Source organism: Pelophylax lessonae (genome assembly GCF_965119305.1).
Source record: "Pelophylax lessonae genome assembly, chromosome: 13".
NCBI classification, from domain to species: Eukaryota; Metazoa; Chordata; class Amphibia; order Anura; family Ranidae; genus Pelophylax; species Pelophylax lessonae.
In genome coordinates this window covers 154,821,914-154,840,729 of record NC_138780.1, presented here as the reverse complement: position 1 = coordinate 154,840,729, position 18,816 = coordinate 154,821,914, and the positions used below count along the sequence as shown (strand labels likewise).

The 18,816-nt window shown below is 47.3% G+C and overlaps 1 protein-coding gene across 2 annotated transcripts; it reads left to right on the top strand.

Moving 5' to 3' along the window:
- Positions 1-3,999: 3,999 nt before the first annotated feature.
- Positions 4,000-17,412, top strand: SIVA1 (SIVA1 apoptosis inducing factor). 2 transcript variants are annotated; one of them, XM_082274842.1, is made up of 4 exons: positions 4,000-4,194; positions 6,424-6,585; positions 14,386-14,539; positions 17,232-17,412. In XM_082274842.1, exons 1-4 carry the CDS (start codon positions 4,077-4,079, stop codon positions 17,287-17,289), a joined length of 492 nt encoding a protein of 163 aa, XP_082130968.1. In that variant the 5' UTR covers positions 4,000-4,076; the 3' UTR covers positions 17,290-17,412. The 2 variants fall into 2 exon arrangements, with proteins under 2 accessions (XP_082130968.1, XP_082130967.1); XM_082274841.1 differs by having other exon boundaries at positions 4,001-4,194; positions 14,383-14,539.
- The last annotated feature ends 1,404 nt before the right edge of the window (positions 17,413-18,816 follow it).

Below are 18,816 nucleotides of genomic sequence, written 5' to 3'. Positions count from 1 at the left end.
TGGGCAGAAGAATGACCCCCGGAGAGGGCCTCAGACATGGGCAGAAGAATGACCCCGGAGAGGGCCTCAGACATGGGCAGAAGAATGACCCCGGAGAGGGCCTCAGACATGGGCAGAACAATGACCCCGGAGAGGGCCTCAGACATGGGCAGAACAATGACCCCGGAGAGGGCCTCAGACATGGGCAGAAGAATGACCCCGGAGAGGGCCTCAGACATGGGCAGAAGAATGACCCCGGAGAGGGCCTCAGACATGGGCAGAACAATGACCCCGGAGAGGGCCTCAGACATGGGCAGAACAATGGCCCCGGAGAGGGCCTCAGACATGGGCAGAAGAATGACCCCGGAGAGGGCCTCAGACATGGGCAGAAGAATGACCCCTCGGAGAGGGCCTCAGACATGGGCAGAAGAATGACCCCGGAGAGGGCCTCAGACATGGGCAGAAGAATGACCCCGGAGAGGGCCTCAGACATGGGCAGAAGAATGACCCCGGAGAGGGCCTCAGACATGGGCAGAACAATGACCCCGGAGAGGGCCTCAGACATGGGCAGAAGAATGGCCCCGGAGAGGGCCTCAGACATGGGCAGAAGAATGACCCCGGAGAGGGCCTCAGACATGGGCAGAAGAATGACCCCGGAGAGGGCCTCAGACATGGGCAGAAGAATGACCCCGGAGAGGGCCTCAGACATGGGCAGAACAATGACCCCGGAGAGGGCCTCAGACATGGGCAGAAGAATGGCCCCGGAGAGGGCCTCAGACATGGGCAGAAGAATGACCCCGGAGAGGGCCTCAGACATGGGCAGAAGAATGACCCCTCGGAGAGGGCCTCAGACATGGGCAGAAGAATGACCCCGGAGAGGGCCTCAGACATGGGCAGAAGAATGACCCCTCGGAGAGGGCCTCAGACATTGGCAGAACAATGACCCCGGAGAGGGCCTCAGACATGGGCAGAAGAATGACCCCCGGAGAGGGCCTCAGACATGGGCAGAACAATGACCCCGGAGAGGGCCTCAGACATGGGCAGAACAATGACCCCGGAGAGGGCCTCAGACATGGGCAGAAGAATGACCCCCGGAGAGGGCCTCAGACATGGGCAGAAGAATGACCCCGGAGAGGGCCTCAGACATGGGCAGAAGAATGACCCCGGAGAGGGCCTCAGACATGGGCAGAACAATGACCCCGGAGAGGGCCTCAGACATGGGCAGAACAATGACCCCGGAGAGGGCCTCAGACATGGGCAGAAGAATGACCCCGGAGAGGGCCTCAGACATGGGCAGAAGAATGACCCCGGAGAGGGCCTCAGACATGGGCAGAACAATGACCCCGGAGAGGGCCTCAGACATGGGCAGAACAATGGCCCCGGAGAGGGCCTCAGACATGGGCAGAAGAATGACCCCGGAGAGGGCCTCAGACATGGGCAGAAGAATGACCCCTCGGAGAGGGCCTCAGACATGGGCAGAAGAATGACCCCGGAGAGGGCCTCAGACATGGGCAGAAGAATGACCCCTCGGAGAGGGCCTCAGACATGGGCAGAACAATGACCCCGGAGAGGGCCTCAGACATGGGCAGAAGAATGACCCCCGGAGAGGGCCTCAGACATGGGCAGAACAATGACCCCGGAGAGGGCCTCAGACATGGGCAGAACAATGACCCCGGAGAGGGCCTCAGACATGGGCAGAAGAATGACCCCCGGAGAGGGCCTCAGACATGGGCAGAAGAATGACCCCGGAGAGGGCCTCAGACATGGGCAGAAGAATGACCCCGGAGAGGGCCTCAGACATGGGCAGAACAATGACCCCGGAGAGGGCCTCAGACATGGGCAGAACAATGACCCCGGAGAGGGCCTCAGACATGGGCAGAACAATGACCCCAGAGAGGGCCTCCGACATGGGCAGAACAATGACCCCAGAGAGGGCCTCAGACATGGGCAGAAGAATGACCCCGGAGAGGGCCTCAGACATGGGCAGAACAATGACCCCGGAGAGGGCCTCAGACATGGGCAGAACAATGACCCCGGAGAGGGCCTCAGACATGGACAGAAGAATGACCCCGGAGAGGGCCTCAGACATGGGCAGAAGAATGACCCCGGAGAGGGCCTCAGACATGGGCAGAAGAATGACCCCGGAGAGGGCCTCAGACATGGGCAGAAGAATGACCCCGGAGAGGGCCTCAGACATGGGCAGAAGAATGGCCCCGGAGAGGGCCTCAGACATGGGCAGAAGAATGGCCTCGGAGAGGGCCTCAGACATGGGCAGAAGAATGACCCCCGGAGAGGGCCTCAGACATGGGCAGAACAATGACCCCGGAGAGGGCCTCAGACATCGGCATAACATTGACCCCAGAGAGGGCCTCAGACATGGGCAGAACAATGACCCCCTGAGAGGGCCTCAGACATGGGCAGAAGAATGACCCCGGAGAGGGCCTCAGACATGGGCAGAACAATGACCCCGGAGAGGGCCTCAGACATCGGCATAACATTGACCCCAGAGAGGGCCTCAGACATGGGCAGAACAATGACCCCGGAGAGGGCCTCAGACATGGGCAGAAGAATGACCCCCGGAGAGGGCCTCAGACATGGGCAGAAGAATAACCCCGGAGATGGCCTCAGACGTGGACAGACATCACTGGGTTTAGGGTTCCCATCTCATCCCTTTACACCAGGACAGACATTCATTACACAGGTTCTGATATAATGCACATCAGGGACTACGTGAGTTTATTTACCACCTTTATCAGCCACAGAACCTGCGTAATTAACCGCTTTCCGACCAGCAGCCGCAGATGTACTGTGGCAGCCTGACTCCTACAGGCCAATCACCGGACATGTACGGCGCTCACTCTGGGGAGTCTAGGGGGCGGCGCGCTCCCAGTGTGGGTGTCAGCAAGCGCCAATTGCCGTCTGACACCCGCGATTGCTCCCCGCTGAGAGAGAAGGACGGTCGGCTGTTGTAAACACATCTGACCGTTCTTCTCCCTGGAATGATCACAGAGCACCTATGATCCTTCTATATAGGATCACATGTCTCTATGGTCATTTCACAAGCCACGCCCCCCACAGTTAGAATCACTCCCCTAGGCTCACATTAAACCCCTTGATCACCCACAGGGTTAACCCCTTCCCTGCCAGTGTCATTATTACAGTAACAGTGCATATGTATAGCACTGATTACTGTAGAAATGTCACTGGTAACCCCAAAAGTGTCAAAAATGTCAGTCAAGGGTCCGATCTGTCCACCGCAATGTCGCAGTCCCGCAAAAAATCGCAGATCGCCGCCATTACTAGTAAAAAAAAAAAAAACAACAAAAATCTTTCCCGCAGTTAGTAAACGCAATAACTTTTGCGCAAACCAATCAAAATACGCTTATTGCGATTTTTTTTTACCAAAAATATGTAGCAGAAAACAAGTTGGCCTAAAATGTTAAAAAATTTACATTTTACAATTTTTTTTGAGCATGTTATATAAAAGAATGTGAAAAATAATGTTTTTTTTTTTTTTTTTTCAAAATTGTTGCTCTTTTTTTGTTTATAGTGCAAAAAATAAAAACCACAGAGGTGATCAAATACCACCAAAAGAAAGTTCTGTTTGTGGGGGGAAAAAGCGTAAATTTAGTTTGGGTACAGCGTCGCACAGCCGCGCAATTGTCAGTTAAAGTAACGCAGTGCCGAATCGCAAAATAGGGCCTGGTAAGGAAAGGGGTAAATTCTTCCGGGGCTGAAGTGGTTAATATGTGTCCTGGTGTAAAAGGGATGAGGTGACAACTTTAACCGTGTTCTCCCCTTCACACAGCGCCCCCAGGAAACGCAGCACAACGCATCGCACACAAACGCAGCTCCATCGTTTACCAACAGCTCTCCACACACATAAACACAGGCAGTACACGTGTGTGACTCCTAGCCCCGCCCCCCTGCGTGACAGCCAATCAGTTTCTTAGGGGCTGGCCCAGCCCAGTGTGATTGGCGGAGGCGGGCGGTCTTGTCCTCTCATAGGCTGGAGTAGACGCAGGCGTGGTGTGCTCAGCGGGTTTGGCGCGCTTCCTGTTCCTGCGTAGAGCGCTTTGCTGGTCTGTCCTCTCACTATGCCGAAGCGTTCCTACCCTTTCGATAGCCTGGCCCCGCCGCAGATCAAGACTCGTATCGGGCACAAGGAGCTGAGCCAAGGCGTGTGCGGGGAGAGCCTGAAGAGGGAGATATTCGGTGAGGACAGGACAGGTGTCATGGCGGCGGAGGGAGGCCTGGGATTTGTAGTTCTCCAGAGCGGAGAGCCCAGCACACGTGTGATCTGTATGTGATGGGAAGGCCTCACTCATCACCGACAGCAGCAGATCGGCCGATGTGATCGCAGTGTGTTCTTTTATAATACCTTCTACATGGAAACCAATGGGAATCCCCGTCAGTGCTTGTCTTCCTATACACACCACTGTACAATGACTGTCCCTGGAACCCCCAGCCAACCAATCAGATGTTAGGCCTCATCCCCACCGACCAATCAGTCTATGCTGCAGATCCTGGCAGTAAAATCTCCCCATTGTCATTCCTGTGTAGATTTTGCACTTCTTCTTATTGGGACTTTGCTTGCTATGAAAGCCATTGTGAAGGGTTTTGCTTTTTTTTTTTTTTTTCTATAATAACATCTTATACTTCCCTCCTGTGCTGTTGGTTTTGAACAGGGCAACCCCTATCCTCCTCTTTGTGGGGTCCCCCCGTCCTGCTGGTGCTCCTCCCTCTTGGGGTTTCCCAAAGTTGTTGCTCCTGGCTCCTCCCTCTCCTTGGGGTCCTGCTCCCCCTGTTGGCACTCCTCTCTCCTTGGGGTCCCCCCTGCTGGTGCTCCTCCCTCTCCTTGGGGTTTCCCACAGTTGGCGCTCCTCTCTCTCCTTGGGGTTTCCCACAGTTGGCGCTCCTCTCTCTCCTTGGGGTCCCCCCTGTTGGCGCTCCTCCCTCTCCTTGGGGTCCCGCTCCCCCTGTTGGCACTCCTCTCTCTCCTTGGGGTCCCCCCTGTTGGCGCTCCTCTCTCTCCTTGGGGTCCCGCTCCCCCTGTTGGCGCTCCTCCCTCTCCTTGGGGTCCCCCCTGTTGGCGCTCCTCCCTCTCCTTGGGGTCCCCCCTGTTGGCGCTCCTCCCTCTCCTTGGGGTCCCCCCTGTTGGCGCTCCTCCCTCTCCTTGGGGTCCCGCTCCCCCTGTTGGCACTCCTCTCTCTCCTTGGGGTCCCCCCTGTTGGCGCTCCTCTCTCTCCTTGGGGTCCCCCTGTTGGCGCTCCTCTCTCTCCTTGGGGTCCCGCTCCCCCTGTTGGCGCTCCTCCCTCTCCTTGGGGTCCTCCTCCCCCTGTTGGCGCTCCTCCCTCTCCTTGGGGTCCCCCCTGTTGGCGCTCCTCCCTCTCCTTGGGGTCCCGCTCCCCCTGTTGGCACTCCTATCTCCCCCCCCCTCCTTGGGTTCCCCCCTGTGCTGTTGCTCCTGGCTCCTCCATGGGGGTCCCCCCTGCTGGTGCTCCTCCCTTTCCTTGGGGTCCCCCCTGTTGGCACTTCTCTCTCCTCCCTCTCTTCGGGGTCCCCCCCTTGCCGGTTCTCCTCTGGGGTCTCCCTTGCTGATGCTCCTTCTCTTCCCCCCCCCCCCCTGCTGGATCTCCTGGGGGCACCCTGCTGGTGCTCCTCTTCTCTCTGTCCCCATAGAAAGTCACTTCCTATAGGTTAACTCCCAAGCTGGGCTGTGTGAATCTATTGACACATGCAGTGCGGCTCAGCCCTGCACTCCTGTGAGGAGAGCTGCTGCATACAGGCGCAGTGCTGGATAAAGATCAGGCTTGGGAAGGTATTTTAGGGCCTGGTGGTCAGAGATGAGCCCACAACTCTCTGTGCTTTTTAATGTGTGTAAGTGTAAAAATGTCCCTGGCCGTTGGCATTACAAAAAAGATGGTGACAACATAACTTCTTTTTTGGTCAAAAAAAAAAAATAAAAAAAGTTTATAATTGCCTGCTCTGTGCAAAGGTATTACACAGAGCTGTCCCTTTTTTTCTCTTTTGGGTCCCCTGCTGGCCATCTTGGCTCCTCCTCTTCTGTGTCTGCCCCCATAGCATGCTGGGGGAGGGGGCTCACTCCTGAGCTGGGCTGTGTGGCGGTGCCCCCCCCCCCCCCCCCCCATCAGGTCTCTGCTCACTGGATTTGACTGTCAGGAGCCAATGGCACTTGCTGTTCTCAGAGAAGCCTGTGAGACCAGGGAGAGAAGAGCTCAGCGCTGGACTGATACAAGTTGGGTGGGGGATGGGTTTTTTGCCTTCATACAGAGATTACATTAATAAACCTGTAGCCTTTATGTGAATGTGGCCACTTTTGCCTTTTATCATTTTTGAGCCACAGATGTCTCTATTCTTTATCACAAACTGGAACTTCCAAGATATAATAATAATTTCCTTTTTCTTTTCCCTTTCTTTTAGAGAAAACAAAGAAGCTCTTGTTCAGTGGTGCAAAAGCGATTATGGGGAACCAATCGCACCAAAACAAAAATAATGTGGAAATGGAGAATTCTGCCCCTGAGCTGCTGACTGGACAAACTACGATTGGACAAGACGGAAAGCTTCACAGAGCCTCTCATACATGTAAGGATCACTGGGAACATTAAGTGTGGCATTGCGATTGAAGTGACGTTTGATGGATGTTCTAAGACTGGAGGGCTGACTTGGATGGATGTGCTATGTATGAGTGCAAGCAGCTAGTCACACTTGTATACTGCACTGCATAAACACTTTGAGACTGATGAGAAGATGAGGGATGCTGTCAGAGCGATCGTATAGTGACCTCTGACCTTCTGTACCTCACTTTCCAAAGAATGGAATCCCTTGGGACTTAAGTTGATCAAAAGATATTTATTGCATTGTCCAGGTGAAAAGATGAACTTGTCCTCCTCTGTCCCTTTGTTTTAATGACAAGTTTGGAAATGCTTCCAATGCTGAAATGGTTTATTCCATACTTTACACATCTATGGATAAAACTCCTCTCCAAAAATCTGAATGTAACTCCAAATATAGGAGGATCACAGGCGCTCAGTGATCATTTCAGAGAGAAGGTCAGCTGTGTTTACAACATCTGACCGTCCTCTCTCAGCGGGAAACAATCATGGGTGCCCGGCGGCAATTGCAGCTGCCAGTCCTATGGTTCAGCATCCCCACTGCCTAGCTGAGGCGGAGTGTGCCGCTGGCGGCGTGCGCCCACCCCTCAGCACCACTTCCGCGACCAACGTACCCCCTATGTCTATTCACACCGAGCCAGCCCCCCTCCCATATCAACGGTCAGTGTTGACAGAGGAATCCCTCCTGCAGAGCGGTGTTCTCCTGGTGGGGAATGCGGGAGAACACTGATTGCTAGGGGCTGTAACAGCCGCTAGCAATAGTCACAGGTTGATTGTGCTCAAGTTGACCAGTCGATCAAATTCGGTATATTCAGCCTTGCCCATACATGGTTCAAATCTCGGCTGGCTCCTGCTGAACCGGGTGAGATTTAAACAATCCCTGGCTGGCCAACCCACCAAATCCTATAAGAAATCCCAAGCATTGTAAAGAGGCTCTTGATTGGCTTTTTTTATTTACATGTCTATTTGTGTTTTTAATATGGGTGCCAATTCTAAAAATGTTTTCATAGCAAGTCAGTTTAATTCTGTCATGTACATAAAAATATAGTTTTGATTAACCAGAGATAAATTTTATATTCTATAATTGTGTTTTAAATAAAACCATTTTTGAGAGAACACACGAGTGCCTAACGCAGCCTGTTTTGACTTCACCTCTAATGCTTGTTAGGCTGTAACTTTTATTAGTTAGAATCCATATTACTTCTGTCAGCTTTGAAGGCTGTTGGTGACATTTTCATCAGGTAAATGAAAGTCCTCAGGCAGCCACTAGTGACCGGTCAGAGTTGATAGGAATGTTGGTGTGAAGATCCATATTCTGTCAAGTTAAAGCAAAACTTTACCCATTACAACTTGATGTGTTTTTTTTTTTTTTTTTTTTTTTTTTTTTATAGCAAGGTACATTCCACATTAATTGCGCTACCAACAGTGTATTGCCTCCAGCATTGTGGTGTAAATTGGTTCCAGCATTGCTCCGGTTTCTTCTTCTTGCTGAAGGTCGCCATTTTGCTGAAGCTCAGAGCCCCTGAACAGCAGCCAATCATAAAGCCGAACTAAACCCATCAAATTGGGTTTAAAGTTGCATTTTTGGAATTGCTAATTGTCACATTTGATTGCTATCAACCCAACTGTCAAACGCTCAAATGGCTGGTGTCATAACTGAGCCCATGTGAAGCCCTATGGTAGTTGCAGATTAAACAAAGGCAGCTTCCTTGGCTGTAAAGGATAGGAGGGTTTAATTCCACTTTAGGGTGTCAGCAGATCGGCCTCTACCAATTCAACGGTGCCTAAAAGTGCAGAGCAGGGTGAGTCAGTGTTTTACTGTATCTTACAGTATAAATACTCATTTGTTAATGATTTATATTGCTATACCCACAGAATGGGCCATCCTGAAGTTATCTAGCAGGAGTTAATTTTCTGACAAAAGTTTCACTTTCAGTGCCGATTCACATTTCTGCGATCAGAGATCGCATGTAATTCGGCAAGACTGCTCCTAAAATTACATGCGATCTCTGTGCGGTGCAAATTTAGCTATACAGTTTGTATGGCTGAATTCGCACCGCAATCGCACCTAACTCGCACAGGACCCTTTTTTTTTTGGTCCGCAGCAGAATTGGATCGCATGGTGGTTCACACTAGTGCGATCCGATTCTGTGCAAACTTTCAGATCGCACTGCAATCTGATCTGGGGGTGTCAACTTGACACCCCCAGGGTATCGCATATGGCAGTGTGAACTGCCAGGGGTGCGGATGCGATGCGGGATCACGCTGTATATTTGCAGCGTTCCCGCATCGCTAAAATGTGAACTGGCACTCAAAGGTGATTTGGTTTACTCTTTATATTCAAATTTGCTTCCCCCCCCCCCCCCCCCCTCAGTAAAATTACTGGACACGGGAGTTGTGTAGTGTTTGTTTAACCACTTAAGGACCGGAAAGTTTCCCCCCCCCCCCCCCCCCCCCAATGACCAGGCCATTTTTTGTGATACGTCACTGCATTACTTTAACTGGCAATTGCACGGTTGTGCGAGGCTGTAATAAAATAAAATTGATGTCCCTTTTTTTTTTTTTCCCCCATCTATAAAGAAAAAGCGACAGTGCTGGGGACGACTTTTTTTTTTTTTTTTTTTTTTTTTTTCTACTTTCTCTTATAGAACATTCCCAATAAGAATTAATCCCTCCCCCCCCCCCTTCATCTTCCAGGAGAGATGATTGGCTCTGCCTTCTACAGTAATTGCGGCTATCAGCGACTTGTAGCGAGACCACGACATTGCGGCGGACAGATCGGACACCTAACTGACACTTTTGGGGGACCAGAGACATTAGTGATCAGTGCTAAAAATATGCACTGTAACTGTACCAATGACACTGGCAGAGAAGGGGTTAACACAAGGGGCGATCAAAGGGTCAAATGTGTGCCTAGGGGGTACTTTCTAACTGTGTGGGGGAAGGGCTCACTGGATGAACAGAGACCCGTGTTCCAAAATAAGAGAAACCAGATCCCTGTGTTCATCACTGACAGAACAGTCTGCTGTTTACATCGGCAGACCGTTGTTCTGTCTCCGTGGAGAGCGATTGCAGCTGCTGGACCCACTGATTGGCTCCCACTCTAGCCAATCGGAGCGTGTGTGCGCCCCACACTAACTGCTACACGATGAGACGTACATGTATGTAGTTTCACATAACAGAGCCAACATGCCATAGTATAACTACGGCAGCTGATTGGCAAGTAGTTAAAGAGGAAGTAAAGTCGAAAAAAAAAGCCCTGTAAAGAGGCATAATGAGCTAGTATGCATCGCATACTAGCTCATTATGTAGTACTTGCCTTAAAACGAAGCCCCCGCCGTGCCGCCACCTCAGCGACAGGACGGCGACATATCCTGCTTCCGGGTTCGCGTCCTCCGGCCATCTGATTGGCCAGAGGCGTGATTACATCACTCCTGCGCGCGGGAGCCGCCATTCACGGCACTGAGCTCTGAAGGAACGGCACGGGTGGCCGTTCCCTCAGAGCGCCTGCGCCGATGACGTCATCGGCAGTTTGCACTGTAAATATCTCCTAAACGGTGCAAGTTTGGGAGATATTTATAGCACCTATAGGTAAGCCTTTATATAGGCTTACCTATAGGTAAAAGTTATACAAGTGGGTTTACAACCTCTTTAAAGGCACATTCACACCTGGGTATTTAAAGGCACAGCAGCATATGTACACAGGTTAGCCATTAAGGCAAAGCTTGTGTTGTGTTTGGGGTGGGCTTTGATAATGCAGATAAACACATGGCTTAAGCCTTGAATGTCCATTCCAGAGTTAATTGTTGGGATACTGGAAAGTAAAAGAACAGTTTAACTTGAACTCACTGTAAAATTATGAATACTGTTTTTCGATTAAACCTGGAATGTATTTTATTTTTTTTTAAAAAAGGGTGTGTGTGATTCCCTGCGCTATCTGAGGTGATAAGAGACTCCCTGCTGCAGCGCCACTGAGACTGATACTAAAACAGTTAAAAAATATTGTTAAGGAAGTAGTGGTGCGCTTCAGGGGTTAACTCTTATAAATCTCTATTTGGGTTGATGGGTATATTGTGCACAGATCTTGGTCTAAAGGTGCTCGGTGTGATAAATGTGTATACATGTATATTCCAAAAAATAGTGATAAAGGTGCAGGTGCGTGGTGCTAATCAAAGCAATGTGTATATCAATAGATAGATAAATAGATGAAATATCAAAATTCTTCTTTTTTGCACATAAAATGATAAAAATGTATCGATAAAATAATATATATATATATATATATATATATATATATAAACAAAGTGTTAGTCTTCAATCCAATTCATAAAAGGTAAATAAAATGTATATGTGCTCAAATAAAGTGCTGCATGCTTGTTACAATAAATCGGTGTTGAAAAAAGCAATCTGTGAACAGCTCTGTTGCAATCCTTAGAATAAACAATATCGGCTAAGATAGTCCAAAAATAAATAGATTTCAAAGAAAACTTGTGTATAAATCTCTTCTTTGTGACCGTGCTTCAATAGTTAAATCAAGTGACTGTGATCTCCTCCACCTTATGTGTCACCTCTATGTGCTCTAGCCTCTCACCTTATAGGCAAGACAAATATGCCTCTGGTATCTATCCAGACTTTTTAGTGGACTCCGTTTGCCTCACTCCGGATCCTTGATCCCTTTTTGGAACAGACTTCTAGGATGCCTATGGGTATTTGGCGGCCGGTAAACATCCGGTTTCCCTGCTATAAAATACATGTCACTCCAGCTATAGCCACTCCCTGAGGAAGTCACGTGACCTCGTGACGTAACGCGTAGGAGGAGCTCTATACCCGGAAGTGACGTTACGACGGAGCCCGATCTCCACAGCGGCGTTTTTTTTTCAATACATGCCGATTTTACTTCGCTATACTGTAAGTGCAAACTTGTATATTTTAAATAAAAAGCTTGATATACTGCACCATGAAAAGTCTTTGTTTCTGAGGCACAATAAGACCGGATAAGGAGGATAGGATTAGGAAAACGAACCGGACAAATACCCATAGGAATCCTAGAAGTCTGTTCCAAAAAGGATCAAGGATCCGGAGTGAGGCAAACGGAGTCCACTGAAAAGTCTGGATAGATACCAGAGGCATATTTGTCTTGCCTATAAGGTGAGAGGCTAGAGCACATAGGTGACACAAGGTGGAGGAGATCACAGTCACTTGATTTAACTATTGAGGCACGGTCACAAAAGAGATTTATACACAAGTTTTCTTTGAAATCTATTTATTTTTGGACTATCTTAGCCGATATTGTTCTAAGGATTGCAACAGAGCTGTTCAGATTGCTTTTTTCAACACCTATTTATTGTAACAAGCATGCAGCACTTTATTTGAGCACATATATTTTATTTACCTTTGATGAATTGGATTGAAGACTAACACTGTGATATATAATTTTATTGATACATTTTTATCATTTTATGTGCAAAAAAAGAATTTTGATATTTCATCTATTATTTATCTATTGATATACACATTGCTTTGATTAGCACCACGCACCTGCACCTTTATCACTATTTTTTGGAATATACATGTATACACATTTATCACACCGAGCACCTTTAGACCAAGATCTGTGCACAATATACCCATCAACCCAAATAGAGATTTATAAGAGTTAACCCCTGGAGCGCACCACTACTTCCTTAACAGTATTTTATTTATTTTTTTTCTCTTGTTAGTTTGGAGTGGAAAATGTTGTTGTCCCCTGACATTGTACTGATTGGTTGGGACCCTTGCTCTGTGTGGAAGCAGAGGTCTTACACACCCCATTTCGTGTCAAAAATCGAGTTCTCCCATCCACAGGGAGCACAAGATGTGTTCATTGCAGAGCTATAGATCTGACTTGGTAGGGGTTGTCAGACCTTTCCCCTTAGGCCCTTTTCACACTTGCTGCTCCGTCGGAGGACTCCATTTTTCTCAGCGGGGGATCGATCTTCCGATTCCCTCTCTGAGCAGGCGGATGGCAGCTCTGTCTCCATGCTGTGTGCAGAGACAGAGCTGTCAGGTCCCGCTGTTCTCTATGGGGGACTTGGATGACAACAGACCGTTCTCATCTGATCCCATCCTATCCACCAGACGGATGGAAAATGGGGTTTCCATCTGTCCTGATTCGACGAATCGGATGTCAGCGGACATGTCTCTGCTGACATCCGATGCCCCATAGAGATGCATGGGGCATCTGTTCAGATCCGCCTGAAAAACTGACAGGCAGATCTGAAGGGTCTGCCTGTGTGAAAGGGGCCTTAGATATCGGCTTCCTCACAGGGACCTTCTCTACAGCATGCTGGCGGGGGACAGGATTTTCTTCTCTGGCTTCAGAAAGGGAAAATTAACTGTATAAGACTATGAAGCCCTTTTGCTTGGATGCTCCTGTGACTGATTAAACTGGAGGTCCACGTAATCTTACCAACAGTTCCCTCAAAATATATAATCTGTCAATTTAAAGCCTGAGTTTCCAGCTCTGTATGCCTGATGTGGCTGTAACTAGGGGGTTTCCACTGTCAAAAGTGCCTATACTGTTTAAAATCCAATATTCTACAATCTCCTCCTACTCTGCACATGCTCAATTGTTCAATTCTTGGCACTGTGTAAAATCAGAGCCGCTAGAGGCCAATCTGCTGACGGCATTAGGCCTCATGCACACTAGACATTTTTACAGCTGCTCCTAGGGGTGTCTTAACTCCTTCGGCTTAAAAAAAAAAAAAAAAAATCTGTCCATGCACACAGGCTTTTAGCAGCATTTAAACGCAGGAAAAAAAAAAACACTGCCATGTGTGTTCAGAAGCAGCAAGAGTCTGGGCAAAAATAAAAAATGCTAGAAGCTTCTAAATGTTAGTGCATTAAGTAATTTCAATGACTAGAGCAAATTTTATTCTGGCCAATGAAATTAAATTAACATCAAAGAGCTTGACGCCTCTAAAAGCTTTAGAGTCGGTTCACACTGCCACGACTTGGTCGCCTGACAAGTAGCGCTCATTCTGTGCAATGGAACCGTTCTAATCAGAGCGACTCAAGTCGCTCCGACTTGGAAAAAGGTTCCTGCAATACTTGGGGATGACTTTGGAGCGGCTTGCATTGACTTCTATTAGAGAAGTTGTTTGCAAGCTGCGATGGAAGTCGTGCTGCTCGGGCAGCTTCAAAGTCGGGGCGACTGAGTCGCCCCAGTGTGAACCGGCTTAGACGTTGTTACAAGCGTCAGGCTTTTTTTCTGCAAAAACACTGCTGGCTTCTAAGTTGTGCATGATCCCTTAAAATGTAGTCCTCATGGTGCAGTGGAGCCTCTGACTGCAAGGGTGTAATGTCCATCCCCCGCCAGAGTTGGGCTAAAGAATGGATCTGTCAGGTCTGAATGGCCTCATGTAATATGACAACGTACTAAAGTTAGGGGAGCATTCATTCATTTGAGCAGGCAGAGTGAATGAACCTTGCTGGTTGTGCTTGGAATGGAGGGGAGATGACTGTTTGCAGTAAAGCAGTAAGTGGTGAATACAGCTAACTGTACACCTGATAGATACGCTCTAAAGGAGAATCTTATATAAAACGTATCCAGTATGCAAAGATTCCTTCATTTTGGATGTGATAACTATGCATGAGCTGGATTGAATTGTCTTCATATATATTTGATTTGTATTCTATTCAGGGGGTATTAATCTGTTGTATGTAAATATTTCATTTTTTCCTATGAAAACTGTTTAAGCACTACAGAGATATCTTTCTCTCCAAGCAGCAGTGCCGGCTGGGGCATCCAAGGCTTGCTCGTCCTGTGTGCGATCAGTTGGGGACAAAGAAACCTGCAGACTGTGTGAACGGTACAGTTGCAGACATTGCAGTAGATCTTGCAGTTGTTGTTCAGCACTAGTTTGCGCCTTCTGCACAATTCTTGTGTGAGTATCTGTCACTTAACCTTTTATATCTCACATATTTTCTTTATTTAGAAAAACCTGTGCTGACAGTAATACATAAGACTGTTACTGACCACCTCCTGAAAATGCTAGCTGTCTGGCTGTTCTTGTGGCTTACAGACAGTTCATAGCAAGAACTGGCTTTAAACCCCCAGCTTAAATGATAGGTTCATCTTTTGGAACATGTTACAGTCTATCTGTATTTAGGGTGGAACATGTAACCTGTTTCAGCCCCCTGGGGTGACATCGGGCAGGGGATCTTCTCCCCACACCCACTGTCCCAATTGTAGTTCCTTCACAAGCCTTGAAGCTTTTAAATAGTCTGTATCCAGACCGGTATGGGCTGAAAGCTGCAGAAGCCTGACATTACACCCCGGTGCAATGCTTTCCAGGCTCCTGCAGGATAAAAATAATGCACATTTTTGGTTTCTGTAAAATATTTTCATTATTTTAAGAAAAGTGAAGTTGCTTTTTTAACCTTGCAAGATTATGAGAATAAATTCCAGAGAAACGGGCTAGCTATCATAATGTAAAGCAGACTATGAACTTCTGTTCATTGACTTGACCTGCGAGGAACATCTTGGGAGGCTGAGGTAATCGGTCTGCTGCATAAATTCAAATCCTGTGCTTTGTCTTATTGGGTGAACCAGGGACAGCAGCAATCTAATATCCTAAATACTGGATACAAAAAACAGGAGCGCTGTCCCTTTATTGCTCATAATGCAAAACAAGTGTACAATCAATTGCGTACAAATTAAAATGAATTGCGTGCAGATTTAGAAATGTGATTTGTTTTCTTCAATTATGTCACACCCCCAAAAAATGGAAGTGCATCCATGTGAGATCGATCAAATATGTAACATTAAATGCTAATAAAACATCCAAATGTTCATGACTAAAGTCCATAAAGTAAAATATAGGGGGGTGGACTTGAGGGGGGGTAAATATGTTCCTACAAATTCATCAGAAGCAATGCAGGTCTGAATGGGCTATCTTAAGTTCATTTCCAAGAGTTTACTAGTAGAAATGCCCACTAATCGGGAATATCTCACACAGGCAGCGACTCAGAGGTGGTCTGTGACCATATTAAAAAAAAAAAAAATAAATATATGTATATCTATCTATATCTCTCCTTTAGCAACCAGGCAGACCCTTGGCAGATTTAAAGTACAGTAGGTCCTCGTATTAGATGGTTTTGGTAAATTTTTAAAGTTGATTTTACAGTCAGATTGTAGCATGTATAATGCTAGCCATACACGTATAGATTTTTGGACGGGAATATTCGTAGAACATTCTTTGAATAGACGAATGTCGTTCGAAAATTGTCTTTTGCTTTTAACATTTAACATTTAATTTTAAAATGAAAATGATTTCTGAACAATTACCACATACACTGCCCGAAAATTCGTTGATCGAGAAGTTTTCCCTTCTGCCCCTACGAATTTTCCCGTCGCTGCAGTCGAAAAGGGACATCGATTTTAACCCCACTAACGATAAGAAAATCAAACGAATTTTCTTGAAACGAAAACTTCCGGATGAAAATCTATACGTGTATGGCCAGCATTAGACTTGCCAAAACTATGTAATAGGAGGACAAATCTAAACCATGGATTGTATTTATATCCAATCAGGTAGGCCCCTGAACTACATATTTGGTCGATCGTACAATCGGATTGTATACTGGATGGTCACTATAGAGTGGATTGTTTTGAATTGTACCTGGAACATCTGTCGTGTCCAGAAATGTGAACTCCTGGCACACCGCTAAATGGAGATAAAATGCATACATGGGAGCGGTTATATGTAACAAAGAATTTTGTATTTCAAGCCATCCAATCTGATTTGCACAAGACCCCCCCCCAATTCTGAGGTTGAATAACAAACTGGCCTTGAAGGAGGCTTCAGGCTGTAAGTGGGCAGTGAAGGAAAAGCCTCACACTGATCCTCACTGCTCTCTGCCAGCACTGCAGCACTCTCGATTGGCCGCTTTTTGGTTCCCCCCCCCCCCCCCCTCCCCCAGTTTAAGTTCTGCTGTAGAGTAGATTGCAAAATGCTTTTCTACCTGTTACAAAAATGATACATTTAATGGTGTACTCATAAATAGAGCTGCATCTTGTCTAAGAGCCGGTTCACACTGAGGCGACACAACTTCGGGGGGCGACCTGTGAAGTCTGTGCACCGCGACTTGCACAGACTTCACATAATGGAAGTCTATGAAAGTCGCTCCAAGGTCGCCCCAAAGTAGTACAGGACCCTTTTTCTAAGTCGGAGCGACTTGTGTTGCTCCTATTAGAACGGGTCCTGTACTAAATGGACCGCGACTTGTCAGGCTGACAGTCGCCTGACAAGTCGCAGCAGTGTGAATGGGCTCTTATACCTGGCTGGAGTTCAGCTTTCGTCAATTGCACATTCACAACAAAGTGGTCAGAACTTTGTATTTCCTAAAACCTGGAAGGAGCTGAAATGTAGTTTTGCAGATTCTTTGGCGATTTACACAAAATGTATTAATCTGTAGTGCCTGCCTGTGTTTTTTACTTCCTAAAATTGCACTGTGATGTGAAATCCATATCAGATCTAATATATCGGATTTGTAATATATTTGCCTTGTGTGCGCTGCAGAGCGCTCATGCATGTCTGACCATCTTTATCTTAATCCTTTGTTTCCTCATTCCAGTGAGAATGAAGTCGGTGAGCAAGTGTACTGCACATCATGTTCTGTGTTTGAAGTGTAAACAAGGGGTTTGATCGTGTCTAATGCATGTTACCTCTGTTTTATTATCCCCTGCAAATCTGTAAATTTAAATGTTTATTTTTTGATGATTTTCTATGTATTTTATATGTAAAACTGAGAAATAAAGTTTTTGTAAGAAACCTGACCTCTGGGTGGCAGTGTAGACTTGGTGATGAATTCTATAATACAAGCTGTGTGTTCTTCTTGGAATAGAGCACCCAGATGTGTAGATGGGATGCATCTGATCAGCTTTCCTGTCTTAAAGTGTCCAGCTGAAGCTTTTTTATTTTTTTGAGTGAAGATTTATAACTTCAGGTGGGTTTTTACTGCAATCCAGGACTTTGTCTCGGTTGCAGATCTTCCCCCAACTTCTTGTAATACCACAGACCCCAATAAGATTCTAGCCTTCCCTTATAAAAATATGCCAATCTGCTTTAGGCATGGACTCCACTAGACATGTGAAGGTACGCTGTGGTATCTGGCACCAAGCAATCGGTAGCAGATCCTTTATGTTCTGTAAGGTGGGGCCTACATGAATTGAAATGTATTTTCCAGTACATCTACAGCTTCTCCATTGAGATTTGGAAGTCAACACCTCAATCTTATTTCTTGAACCATTTTTGCAGGGTGCCTTGTGCTGAACGAGACCACTGCCATCAGAGAATACAGCTTCCATGAAGGGGTACTTGGTCAGAAATCATGTTTAGGTAGATGGTATGTGTCAACTAACATCCGCATGAATGGCAAGACTTAAGGTTTACCAGCAGAACTTTGCCCAAAGCATCGCACTGCTTCTGCTGGCTTGTCTTTTTCCCATACTGCATCCTGGTGGCATCTCTTCCCCAGGTAAGCAACGCACACACCTGGCCATCCACATGTAAAAGAAAACATGATTCATCAGAGCAGGTCACCTATGACTGTCATTAGAGATTCTCTGCAGTGCCAGCACTCATGCTTAACAATCAATCACCTGGCCTGAACATAGGCAGGAGTAGGGACTTGTCAACACCACTTTACTTGGTTGATGGTTTTGCTATTTCTAAAGCAGCCTACACAGCAACAAGAAATCACTGGCAAGGTGACTGCCTTTTGAATAGGACCCTGGAATGTCAATAACCTGACAGGGGTTCTAACACTTTCCCATGCTGCTTTAAAACTTTCTCCCCAGGTTCTCCCCCTTTTCACATTTTGCTTTAAATGTATTTTGTTATCCTTGATCGTCCAGTCTTTGCCTTTCTTGAGTACACCTGCCATCCCCCTCCCATGTGATTGGCTACTTCAAACTAGGGAAGCACTGATACTAAATGCGTAACTCCACTTTTGTTGCGAAACGCCAAATCCCCCCCCCCCCCCCCCGTGTTTTGCAGCAACCATTGTTGCATGCAGATTCCTACCTTTGTTCTGAAGAAATCCCTGTCTCTGTGCCCGTGTGGGAAAGTAATTATCAATCAGCTCTGCAGCTGCAGAGCCCTGAGGACATCTGCTGGGTCTGCATCCATTTAGAGGTGTTCCTATTGGGAGTATCCTG

Coding starts and splice junctions, on each gene's coding strand:
- SIVA1 (XM_082274841.1), top strand. CDS start 4,077: ATGCCGAAGCGTTCCTACCCTTTCGATAGCCTGGCCCCGCCGCAGATC. Junction 4,195..6,423: donor CCTGAAGAGGGAGATATTCG/GTGAGGACAGGA, acceptor CCTTTCTTTTAG/AGAAAACAAAGAAGCTCTTG. Junction 6,586..14,382: donor TCACAGAGCCTCTCATACAT/GTAAGGATCACT, acceptor CTCTCCAAGCAG/CAGTGCCGGCTGGGGCATCC.